Here is a 13,008-nt window from a genome sequence, read left to right on the forward strand (position 1 = left end):
AAAAAGCACTCAATCTGAACACTGATTTATTGCATTTTGTTTGGATAAACATGTTGTTTTGTTTTTTCTGCATTCCATGGTGGCAAATTATTCAATACTAAGAGCAGTGATAGTAAAGACAGGTCAAAAAACCACAACTAAAGGTAAGCTTCTTTTGGTGCTTTACTCAGGAGGGGGAGCATAAAGAGACAGCTGACTTATATTGGACTTTGGGTTTGTCTCAAAGTGCAGTCATGCATTGGGATTTAGCTTTATTGTAAGCCTGGCACCAAACCTCATCGACCAGGAGCTCTAGGCTTTGTGCTCGATAGCCTTTGTCTGGCCAGGAGGCCATGAGTTAATGTGCCAAACAGGAGAAAAGAAAGGAGAGAGAGAGCCAATAAAAGTGCATTGCATTGATCAGCTGCATCTCTGCGGACAGCTGGAAGAACAAAGCTGGCAAACGCAAGTTTTTCATTACTTTCCACAAGGCACACAGACAAACAGACATGGGAAGACCAACAAGTAGGTTTAATATTACTAGAGCTATTTTATTATTACAGATTTTTTTAATCAGTGTTGAACAATAAACCCTAAACAATACAAACCATTGGAAATTGTCTTTTTGTACATTTATACATACACACATACAAACCATACAGTATATGTGGATATGTATAGCGTTTCATAACTTAGAATTGTGACACCCTGGTTAAAGGAGATCGTAGACACAAAACTTTATGAAAACATACATGAGAGATCCCCGACAATGCTGTGAGAGCAGGAGTTAAGATATTTCGTGTTGACCTGAATCAAACCTTGTTTAAAAAGCAGATATTGGCAGTGACCTCAGCAGACAGACATTCAACCCAATTTTCTAAAAAAAGAACAAAAACATTCACTCAAACAGATACACAGGTGTGATTATGTATGACAATGAGCTGATTATAAGGATTTGTGCTCCCTTATTTCATTAGGGGAAGTTAATCACAGCCAAATAACATATGAAACATATAAAATGCACAGTGTATATTATCTGTTTTCACATTGGCACCATGTTAAAACCCTGCAGGACATTATAGAAATTCGACTAAATAGATGACAGGAAATGCTTACAGTAGCATTTGCCACACTAATCCCTGTAAAAGCTGAAATGAGTTTTACCTGATAACCTTGTAGGTAATAATGGATTCTCTAAAAGAAAGAGAAAAGTTGATACTCTGAGAAAGCAGTGAGCTGTTTTTGTTTATTTGCCAATACAACACATCTTGCAATCCAATTTATCAAATCTATCTAACAAAAGCAGAAGTTGTAATATTCAGCACCTAATCCATTTATTGGTGTTGTAACTGTGGACTGTATTACTTCAAAAATAGATTATTATTGCAATTTGTTATGACTTTATAGTCCCATTTACACTACCTTTTGAAACCGTGCAGAGAACTGTCCGAGCACGTTAACCGAGATAACTTTTGAGTGTAAAATGGAATGCAACTTAACTGGAGTTCTTCTCAGCCTATTAATAATAAATGGTATCAAAATAGCATGGTGCGACCTAGGATGATGCCAAGACTGACACTCTCATTGAAATTTGGGTGGAGGATGCTATCTAGGTACATAACTTCCTGTATGTTGCTGGTGAAGATTCTCAGTCATCCAAGTCATAGTCATTCCAAAAAAGTAAAAAAAAAAAAAAAAACCCACTTTGTTTTCCAAGTTTCAAGACGTTTCGCTTCCCATCTAGGAAGCTTTTTCAGAATTTTTTAATTGAAAAAGCTTCCTGCATGGGAAGTGAAACGTCTTCAGACTTGGAAAACAAAGCCCAGTGTTTTTTTTTTTTACTTTTTTGGAATTCCTGAATGTTATGGGTGCCACCATTTTTGTTTGTGTAATCGCTCCTTTAGAGCTGTAGTATCGTGGACTGCCGATGAGAGTTGAGAAACCGTTCTAGCATGATGTGTAAATGGTCGTAAGGAACCAAGCTCGACACGGTTAACTGATCCAAAATCGGTCCGAACTCGGCACAGAAAGGTTTCAGAGGAGTAGTGTGAACGGGGCATATACTACAGGAGGTAAATAACCAAAGTGTGAGATTTTAACTCCTAAATCGAATAAATCTGAAGTTAAGTTTGGAACTTAATACTTCGTTTAATTTTGTCTGTATAACATTTACCCAGAACCTTGATTGAACCCTAACAGTTAGAGCAGATCATATGTTCTTACCTTTAGTTATATTGACAATATGTTGACATAATTCTTCTCCTTTAAGGAGATGCTGTGTAACAAGCTTAGCCTGCCCATGTTATTATCTACTTATAAACATTCAATGGATGTCTCAGTGTTTTTACCAGAAGGCTTTCATTGACTTAAGCATTTAATCCTAAAATTAATGCAAAGGACTTTGTGTAGTCAGTTCAACTTGCAGATCTAATTCTACCCAGAAGCTCTTTTCCTTTTTCCTGAGGCTTAGAAGGTGGCTTTAGCTCGTGTTAGCAACATCGATACAACCCAGACATTCTCCTCAAGCAAAGGTGCTGTTTGAGGGGAAAATAAACACAACGTGCTATTTCAAAAAAGGTAACAAGACTGACAGGACTAGACAGGATGCCAGATGGGGACAGGATGTGGATAAGGTGATCATCAGGCACCAATGAGGGGCAAGACAGAGTTTGTCAACTGAAAAGGTCACTCAGCCTTTTTTCATCAATACACACCATTAAAACAGATCGACTGACAATGTGAGACAGGACCATCAATAGTACCATACTGGGATCACAACATTGTTTTTTTTTGCCATTATGTGGCTGAATATCACAGTGTTACCATCACAAGTCCAATAAGAATTTACTAACACGTCTCAATTGAGCTAAAATAATACATTAGCTTTTTTATTTTTCCATGCAGATCTACAGTAGAGTTTACTTTACCTACTACCTTTAAACACACTGGATTTAATCTGCCTTCATGAAAGAAGTATGCAAAAATATAATACTGATCTCAAAACATTGAAGAACAGTTACAGCATATCACCAGTTGACAATAAATTAGTTAGAACATCTTAAAACTAAGGATAAGTTTTAAACATTTGAAGTCATATTGCGGGGTGGGGGGCAGAGGTTGGGGTCCCAGAAGAACACCAAACAAATTAATTTGTTGTAATTAGAAGCATTTCACAATCGTATCCCAGTGTTTGATTAATGTCAAGGGTCTTTCCAAGAGAAGAGCTGATTGCATTTAATGTGAGCTTTTTGAAAGTTTTTGATTATATCAGATTTTATAATCATTAGTTTTATGGAGAACAGAACCTAGAGATGTAGAATATGACTTTGGTCAGAACTAGCTTTTGTTTTTTCCAACTAACTCTATTTGTTTTATGTTTAGATGAGTAATAGGGAAGATATAGATGCTCAGGGTAGGTAAATAAAGATCAGATATCATATTATTTAAAATGAAACATGAATTTTTTGAGCACTTAAGGAAGATCCACTGCAAAAAATATTGATTTAATGATTATTCCATTGATACTATATAAAAAAATAATAATCAAACCTAAACAAGATTTTCATACATCATACAGTTACTTTTGATCTAATTTTGAAAACTTTCAGTTATACCAGTGAATATTAGCTTTCCTCAAACCATTTCCCTAGCCATGCAGTATACCCTAATGTTAATGCTTATCCTCCTTAGGTGTGCTAAAGATGAATATGTCATATTCCTTCCTTGCAAATAAAACACTTGTATCGATTTATAACTCTGCCTATTATCTTTATATTTACTTAAATGTCCAACAGAGATGATTAAAAATATGTTTCAACTGAAAATAATGCAGAATTATAAAACAAACCAAGTTTGATTTGAATTAGTAAGGATCCATGAGTTGTGGAGCGTGGATGTTAAAAGAAAAAAAAAAAAGGCTGTTAACATGTTGGATAAATCCTAACCGTTTTACTTAAGTTATTAGCAAAAGAGTCACACAGTCCCTTTTGCTGATAGAGTAACAGCACCACTCAGTCTGTGATTACAGCTCTGTACAACCAATTAAATCTGACAAGTTTTAACGTCATGCTGCAACATGACAGCCTGATGTATCAAGGTCTAACCATACGCACACGATAACTGAATTGCACTAGATTAGTGGATCGCTAGTAAAGCTACTCCCTACAGATGATAAAAAAAAACACAGTAATGTACAGATTCTGGCTGAGAGAAGCTCTGAGGGAAATATTAATTGTTGTTAAAAATATACACAGAAGAGACATTTAGGTTTGACATCTGATCATCTACTTGGGCCCTGCTCCTTTCCCCTAACACCTGCAATTTGATATTAACAACTAAGTACAAGTATGCAAAATATCAACAGAAAATTAAGTCTAAATAACTAACAAAAAGGTTCAACTGTTTATAATAATTATAACTATAGTAACCATTAAAGAAGAAGTTTTAGTTTGTATTGCGAATTAAAATGACTGCAGAGGGCCTCGTCCAACTTAACTTTCCACATTTCATTTTGAAAATTAATAAATAATAAATAATCGTAGCCTATTCTAGTCAAGGTCATAAATCAGTCTTAGCCAGAGAGAAAAATCAATAAACCAATCGTGAGGATTTGGGTGTTATGAATGTCGCCCACTTTTTTCTGAGTTTTCATGACACAAGCAAACTGTAAGTGAGAGATAATAATGTCCAAAACATCTTTAAGTAGCTAAAGATGTAAATGTTTACAAAGTTAGTGCATGATATAAAGGTCCTGAAAAGTTCTCCCTCCATTTGTGCGGCTAAATATTGATTCTGTTTTGTCAACATACTACAGTTCAGCATTTTACTGTCCATGCTATATAGTTTCCTTCATTAGAACCTGAGAGAAAGGCCAATATCAGGGTTGAGGTAGGTAACCAAAATGCATCTGTGATGAAAGAGAGCACTGAGCTGCATAGAGGGTGTGAATGTTCAGCTACTCAACAATCTCTATTCGCATGTCTCCTTCAGCCAGCTGTCGGTCTGCAGTCATCAGTCTAAGAACTAAAAGGCAGATGATCCTGGCGTGTCTTGAGAGACGTGGTGAGCAGCTTGGGTGGTTTTGGGAAGAGTTACAGTAGACTGAATAGACACATAATATCCTTCATCTACTGGGCACCAGATGTTTAAAAGGCTACTGTTTCTTTAACAGAAAAAAATGTCAGATGATATCATGCAAAATAAAAAGCACTTAATAATAATGCAGCAACAAATATTCGTACAAGAGTTAGAGATACACTGCCTACCATCTACATTATGAAAATACATTTTTGACATTTATTCTTTTAGGGAAATAGAAATTAGGTTTTCGTTTTAAAGATCATTAATCAATGTTTGTCAATTACAGTTTTAAAACAAAAATGTGCATTAAGGTTCTAACGAGGGATCAACAATACTCTATGAATTTTCTCCAAAATCAGTTGAACAAACCAAAAAAATTGGTGGGATTTTGTTGACCTGTTTATATCTCCTGCATCAATTTCTAACACTAAGATATGCTAAAAAAGACACCTAAATACAGACTTTAGTCCTGTTTAGATCTCCATCTACCTTTGACTTTTTTATGTTGTGTCACTTTATAACCACAGACCTCCATACATATTAATGGGATTTTGTAAGATACAACAAAACAAGGTAGCACCTATTTGCAAAGTGAAAGATAAAATGTTCCTTCACAAAGGCCAAAACCATAAAGAAAAAGGAACACTCCCAACACAATAGGGACACATTTTACAATAATTTTAATACTAATTCAGTAATCTGAAAGCTATGTTCAATTAATCACTAGAAACTGACATGCTGAAGAAGATCAGCATTAATGAGACAAGCAGGCAAGAGGCTCATGTCCAGGAGCTGCAGAGATATACAGCTCAGGTTTGAATTTTTGTCATCCTGAAAAAACCATGTGCAAGAGGCAGCAAAATACTTAAAACTTGGGGAGAAGTTAACCCTCAATCAGGTTAATGACCTCCGAATACACATGTAGACAGAGCTGGTCTAAATTGAGTCATATTCATGTTTTAGAATGGTCTGAATGCATTTATTTGTGCAAAGATTTCCGAACTAATGATCAAAGATGGTTTCCACCCAATCTGACAAAGCCTGAGCCACTTTGCAAAGAGGAATGGCTGAAAATCACAAACTTGGTAGAAACACACTCCAGAAAAAATTTCCCACAATGCCCAGGGCCTGTGGGACCCAGTACATATACCCAGATATACAATATGTCGTTGTTGTTTTTTGCTACATAAAATCCCAGTAATATATATTGATGGTTGTAATTATATGTCATAATGGACCAAAAGGTTTAGGGTGTTTGAATACTTTTTGGAAGACTGTAAATAAGTACATAAGCCTGATGTTCTGAGATTCTCCTGCTTCTCTTGTATTCATAGAAGAGTAATAACAAATTAATGAAATTTAAATTAGAAATTAAAATATGTTTGATTTCAAGGTGGGAAAAATATGAAGGAGCAGCATCGACCTTCATATCTTCAGCCAATAAACATCAAATCAAATTGGACACTAGAGTCCTGACACCAATACTATGAGAAAAATAATTTTGAGTTTTTTCTTCATTTACTAGTTATTAAACCTACATTATCTGTCTAAAAAAATAAAAACATATATTAATAATCACTGCAACTGCTGTGGCTGCATCAATAATATACCGTTTCCTGTTCAGTTTGACAATAAATATCAGACCTCATGAATTGTAACGCAGTGTATCTCTAACCTTTCCTTACACTCAACCTATCTCTATTGACAATTGTGACCTTTAAATTAAAATAACATGCAGGAAGATAGCTCCCAGCTTAATTTATACATATTTTTCAACACATTGTATATAATTTTACCAATCTGTCAACTTGCATGAGGTACTGACGCTCTACAGACATCATATTCAACCACAGAAGGAAGGAGCCGGGACTTTACAAAGGGAGAGGAAGAAGAAGAAGGGTTTTTCATTATACAATAGAAAAATAAAATAAACTACAACAACAGTGACAACATTAATTCTGTTATCTTGAGGTAGAACAATAATTTCAGCATTTGGAAGTGCTTTATGTTGAATGCTCTTTTGTCCATTAATAAGAGGGAGAGGAGAGACGATTGTTGGCTTCTGAGGTAGAGCGGCACCTGACGTTGTAGTTATGGAAACAACTGGTTCCTCCGAATATATAGTGACCATGAGCATGGGGGGAAGGCAAAGTTCCTACAACTTCCCGCAACACATTCATTCCGGCTGAGGTAGGCTTTTGTCAACTTGTAAGGTTCACACAGCCAAGTCTAGAACCTGTATGAAGGCCGAGAACTCATTAAAATGTTGATATTACTGAAATAAAGTCCTGAGACAGAATATATTTTGAAATCCCTGGAAGAAGGTTGAGGTTTTTTTTTTCTGAGAACAAAGATGGACTCGTTGGTGGTTAAGAGCAGGCAGCAAGTCTTTGACATCCACAGAAGCACAGAGATAAAACCAACAACTTATAACCACTTCAACACATGGATGATGACATCAGAGTGTCGGCATTTATATGCATCTCAAAGCCAAGTCTCACAGAAAAATGGGAAGTAGTCACAAAACTTGGAAAACATATCTCTACAATAGAACCAATGATTTTTAGATATTTTTGGCTATCCACCTTAACTTTTAGACACATCTACTGGACCTTACAACAATCACCCCCCTTTGTGAGTTTTTTAAGGAATATAGTGGCTCTTATTTCTGACATATTTTTAGCAGATTTGCACAAAAATCAGCAAATATATACCAAATGGATTGATACAAATTTGTGACTATTTCAAATTTCCCAGTGACAGTCATGTATAAACATAAAAGTATAGTTTTAACAAAGACATTCAGGGGTCTTTATTCTCTGTGCTGCCCAACACCAGAAAAGGAAGAAAAAAAAAAAACACTCCAATGAACCATCCCAGATTCTCTAAAACCTCTTAACTTACCCATAAAAATTCTTTGCACAAAAGGAAATAATACTTTGAAAAGAAATACTTGTTGACCTGAGTGAGAGAAAAGTCTAAGTGGGCACTAAAAGTGCCGAATGTGAATGGGCCTTCATACATGATTAGCCTTGGTCCGGCTGAGCCCCTCTGGCTGAAGAATGTTGCTGAAATGGCGTCTCCCTCTCCTCTACAAACTCATCCAAAGGTATTGTAGACAGCTGGGTGTCGTTGAGTATGTAGGAGTTGGACTAGAAACACAAGCAAACAAGAGTCAAATACTAACATACTGCTGTCCTTTTTGTTTTACTTAAGTTTATTATTTTAATTAATTAAATCACAATGGTGTAGGTATATTTTAATATATAAAGCACTTATATATGAGAGTAAAAAAAGTTCAACCTCTGTAGACTGAAAAAGCATCTGGCAGAAAGGATTTGTGCAAAGTCAATAACTCAATACTGTTAGCTAGGTTTCATTAGACAAAAAACTTGTAACCAAACTGTGTGTTTATGATTTATAGGAGCCGTCTTTGTAAAATTGCACATGTTGCGGAACTGGAGTAATATGGATAAAACTAAATTGAATCTAAAAAGTTAAAGTAGTGGTTATATTAGTTGCTCTTGATGACGCCTATGGGTTTACTTTTAGGGCTTTAGAGATTGCGTATACAACAAAAAACAAAAATAAGGAATAAAATAATTATATCACAGCTACAATTGCACCTTTTTCCCCCAAACACCAACGATCAAGCAGTTCAACACAAATAGATCCCTAAATCAATTCTAATGCATATACGTAAATCAGTTTATTTACTTATCAAGTGAAAGTAAATAAACTGATATATTACACTCAGTAAATCAACTATTTCAACACAGATGAAAAAAATATTCTGGAAAGGAAACTATTTTACACTTATTCAATTGAATTTATTTATATATTACCCATTCACAACACATGTCATCTAAAGGCACTTTATAGAGACAAATCAACCAGATCATACAGTCAGATTGCTTCAAAGTATTCTATGTACGTAAAACCCACTGATTGCATTGACTCATTGGCTCGACAGTAATCCCTCACAATAAGCATGCTCGTAGCGACAGTGGAGAGGAAAACTCCCTTTTTACAGGAAGAAACCTTCAGCTTTCTTAAATGTGTTATGTTTTCGTACCAATTGCTCTAAATGTAAAATCAATAACTGACTTAATAAGTTTGTTTTTAGAGGTTTTTCTGTTTATTCATTAATGGGAAATGCAGATACATAAACAAAACAAGAAAAAGCAAAGTTCCTCAGCAGCCACATTGTTTAAAACCCAACATTAAATTCATAGGTTCATGTATCTAGTTTATTAATAAAACTTGTATAAAAAGGAATGACTTTTGTGATTTTGCACGATGGTACATTTTTAGAAGAAATAATAAAACTTAATGTGTTTTCAGTAAAAGTAACACATGATAATTATTGTTCAAATATTTGAACCACTCCGTTAGCTTGGAACTCTAGCTCTTGGCATCGGTACTCACCATGCAGGCATCCTGCGTGGTGGGTTGAGTAAAGAGTCTCTGGAGCTCGTTGCTGTCGACCGCTTTCTTCCCTGCGGCGCAGCCATTGACCTCCATCTCTCTCCTGGCAGCCCCATTGAGTCCAGAGGCCCCCTGAGAAGAAGAAGAGGATTCCAGGACTGCACTGTGTCCTGCCTGGGGGGTGGCCTGAACTGTCTTACACATCATTAGCCTGGAGATTAGACCAAACACAAACACATAATCACTTTACTGTAGTATAAACATTAATTGATTGAAAATGCTTCCATCTATTTTATTTTTGGTGAGAACTGTGGTTCTGACCTGCCGCGGTAGCTGAAGACAAGGAAAAGCACACAGAAGACAATGCAAGTCACACCAATGTGGATTCCAATTATGATGCCGGTGGTGGAGGTTTTGCTTTGTTCATCTTTTATACAATCACACGACCCATCGAGCACTGTGGAAACACAACACCAGTTGGTCAGGTAAGGCAGGTTCACATGAAAATTAAGACATGACTTGATAATTTTAGAAAAAAACAAACATGAAAAGGAATATGTGAAACCCGATTGGAGTTTTATCAAAGGAGGAATAAATATTACCTGATTTTTCCAGTGCCTCACGGAGTGAAACAAATCTAGTGGTGGCATTCCCATCTCCATGTTGGTTGTATGCAAGAAGCTTTATCTCATAAACCATTGAGGAATCTGAGACAAAGACAGAAAAATACACTACATTAAATGTTCTTAAAATCAAATTTCTATTTAATAATTTTTGCAAGTTTTTTCAGGGTTAAACTGTTGATCGGCTCATAAAACCTGTCGCTTTATCTCTATCATATTGTTCTTCAATACATATTTATACGTTTTTCCTCACACAGGAAACTTTTTGGCTAGAGAATCATTTTCACTGCGTACCAAAGGCACGAAGAGAGGATGTAACTTAAGGGCAGTGCTTAGAGTAACACATTCATTTCTTATTTTAGATCTATTTTTGCATATAGTGAAGAGGTGAACAGCAAAGTACTGTAGCAACAGAAACCTCATTAGACAGACTTTCTTCTTCGCAGTACTGTCCCTTGAAGAATCTTCTGCAACTACAAGATGTTGTTTGGCCCAAATTAAAAATCTCTGAAAGCAAACCGTTCCAACTGAAGGTGTGAATTTCTCACTTTAATAATTTCCTGGACAGGACCAGCTGTATGAAATCACCCTAAACTAAAAGCTGTGATCATGCTACAGCAATTAATTATATTTAAGGGAATGATAAAAAACTGTAGTACAACTGTGTGATAGAGGGAAGTAATCTGAACATTTACTTTATTCACTAAAGCAGTGCTTACTGTATTTCAAAGCAAACACTCCAAAAACGATCTAAATAAGTAAAAAGGTCTTAAATTAATGGTATTTGGCCTTAAGTTAAGCAGGTTAATAAGATAGTTTGCCAATGGAATGGGTGAACTCTTAAAATAAGATAATTAGATAATATGCACTTGAAATAAGACAATGCAATTGTTTTTCTTTTATTTTTTATTTTAAATGTAAATTGCCTTGTTCCATTGGCACTTTGCCAATGGAACAAGGCAATCGCTAAATCCAAGAAAAAATGCACTTATTTTAACAGAAAATGACCATAACTTGGAAAGGGAAGAGTAAAAAAAAAAAGTTTCCTAATCAATAACAAAACTATTACTGTTTTTAAATGACACCAGTGGAGTTAAGAAATGTTTTTTAATAGTTTTTTTTTTTTTAACCCAGTTCCTGTTCTTGTAAAAAATGAGGCGATTTCCTAACCCTATGCTCTTGCTTCCGAGGCTATTTCAGTACTGTACAGTACATTAACTACCATCATCCTGCTGTGAAAGGAAGGCTGAGACAAATAGGAAATAATCAGTGCATCACATCTCTCATTTACCAAAGGCAGACTTACGATTCTGAGATCAAGACTTAAAATGGAGGTTGTCCCCCTAATGTTACTTAGCTATACTAGGCTGTTCAAAAGTCTTAAAAATCCAAGCATAACATATATAAAATTTTTGATACTTGTTTAAAAAAATCCACACTTTCTTGTAATTAACTAAAGAAAGAGTAATTAATAGATTTTCATGTTTTTATTTCGCTTTCTTTAACATTTTTCTTAGTAGCCTGGGTGCCATTCCGAACTTAGTCCTGCCCACAACGTTTGAGGTCGGGAAGTTCGGTCTGGCATTGCTCAATAATAGCGAGATTATGCTTGCACAATATCTGGCGGGCCAATCAAATTGTCAGGGCGGGCTTTTTACGATGATGGACAGATGATCAACAGTAACGTAATCAACCACGTGACCAAAGCGCGCTTGGGTGACAACAACAATGGCTGCCGCTGGAGAGTTGAGGTGTGTAGATTCTGCTATTAGGTCTGTTCTAGAAGATATCGACAGCAAATTAATTTTAAAAGAGGAACAGAGAAACACGATCAAGGCTCATCTTCTTATTCTAGGCGTGCAACTGCACGCTTTGATTTTTGTTGACAACAACTATACGTCGCTTAACATACATCACGCACTCCGTTGCTCTTATTGGTTGTAGGTCTATCCAATTGAGTGCAGAGGCATTTTTTTTCCTGGTTCGTTCAAAACACGCCCCATAATCACAGCTCTATGGAGCAGTATCAGACTCATATTCTGACTAGAATTGAGTAGGACTACATCAGGCTATTTTCTTAGGACTTTTGCTGTCAAATTCAGGAACTTAAAGTCAACAGCATCTCATGCAGTAAAGTGGTAAAAGAAATGGAACAGTGGAAAGGTGAATGCCAAAAGAAGTGACCATACAAAAATGTAATGCAATTACAGCTATAGGGGAGTATTTTTCCCTAATTCTTTTTAAAAGACCTGCCCTCTCCACTGAAGAAAAAATGCACATGCACAACCCTGTACCCGCTCCGGAGAAGGAACGCCTATAAAACGTGTGCAAGAGCATGCTTGTTCATTTCTGCTTGTGCACACTGTTTATAAGTTACTGTTTGCATTACTCGTACAAGCTTACTTTCCAAAAGAAGATCAGCAATTTTTCTAATGTGGTGAAAAAGCCAAGCTTCAATAACTGGACAAAACCGTAACTCACCCCACATATACACCTGAAAGTGTGCATGCGCAGAAAAAGACAAGGATCTAGTCCGTTAGACCCCTTATTTTGATGTTCAAACTATTCTACATAGCAGTTCGTTCACAATCACTAAATTGATTGTAAAGTGCTATATTCCAATTGTCAGTCTTTTTAAAATTTAAAATGGTTATAGTTTTAGCTAAATATATTGGTGCAAATTGTGCTTTCATGACCGTCTACAATTCAAGTGCTTTAATCCAACTGATATAAAGTCTCTGATAGTGCAATTATACCATAGTATTGAGGCCGCATTATTCCTGAATGCTTACTTGGCTGAATAAAGTAAGGAAATAATTTTAAGATCCAAGTATTAATAAACCAAATACCTTAATGTTTCTTAATAATAGAGGTGGGATACAAAAAATGACCTCAACAT

General features: G+C 35.8%; 1 protein-coding gene across 1 annotated transcript in view; it reads right to left on the minus strand.

Annotated features, from left to right (window-relative positions):
- Positions 1-505: 505 nt before the first annotated feature.
- igdcc3 (immunoglobulin superfamily, DCC subclass, member 3) overlaps positions 506-13,008 on the minus strand; it is a 74,299-nt gene continuing 61,796 nt past the window's right edge. Inside the window, exons 11-14 of the mRNA XM_015384568.1 lie at positions 10,089-10,193; positions 9,808-9,943; positions 9,487-9,697; positions 506-8,210 (exon numbers count right to left, since the gene is read on the minus strand). Coding sequence (XP_015240054.1) covers positions 8,085-8,210; positions 9,487-9,697; positions 9,808-9,943; positions 10,089-10,193 — 578 coding nt within the window. The 3' untranslated portion in view covers positions 506-8,084. The remainder of the gene's footprint in view (positions 8,211-9,486; positions 9,698-9,807; positions 9,944-10,088; positions 10,194-13,008) is intronic.

This window comes from Cyprinodon variegatus, unplaced genomic scaffold (assembly GCF_000732505.1).
Source record: "Cyprinodon variegatus isolate N-32 unplaced genomic scaffold, C_variegatus-1.0 Scaffold15, whole genome shotgun sequence".
Taxonomy (NCBI): Eukaryota; Metazoa; Chordata; class Actinopteri; order Cyprinodontiformes; family Cyprinodontidae; genus Cyprinodon; species Cyprinodon variegatus.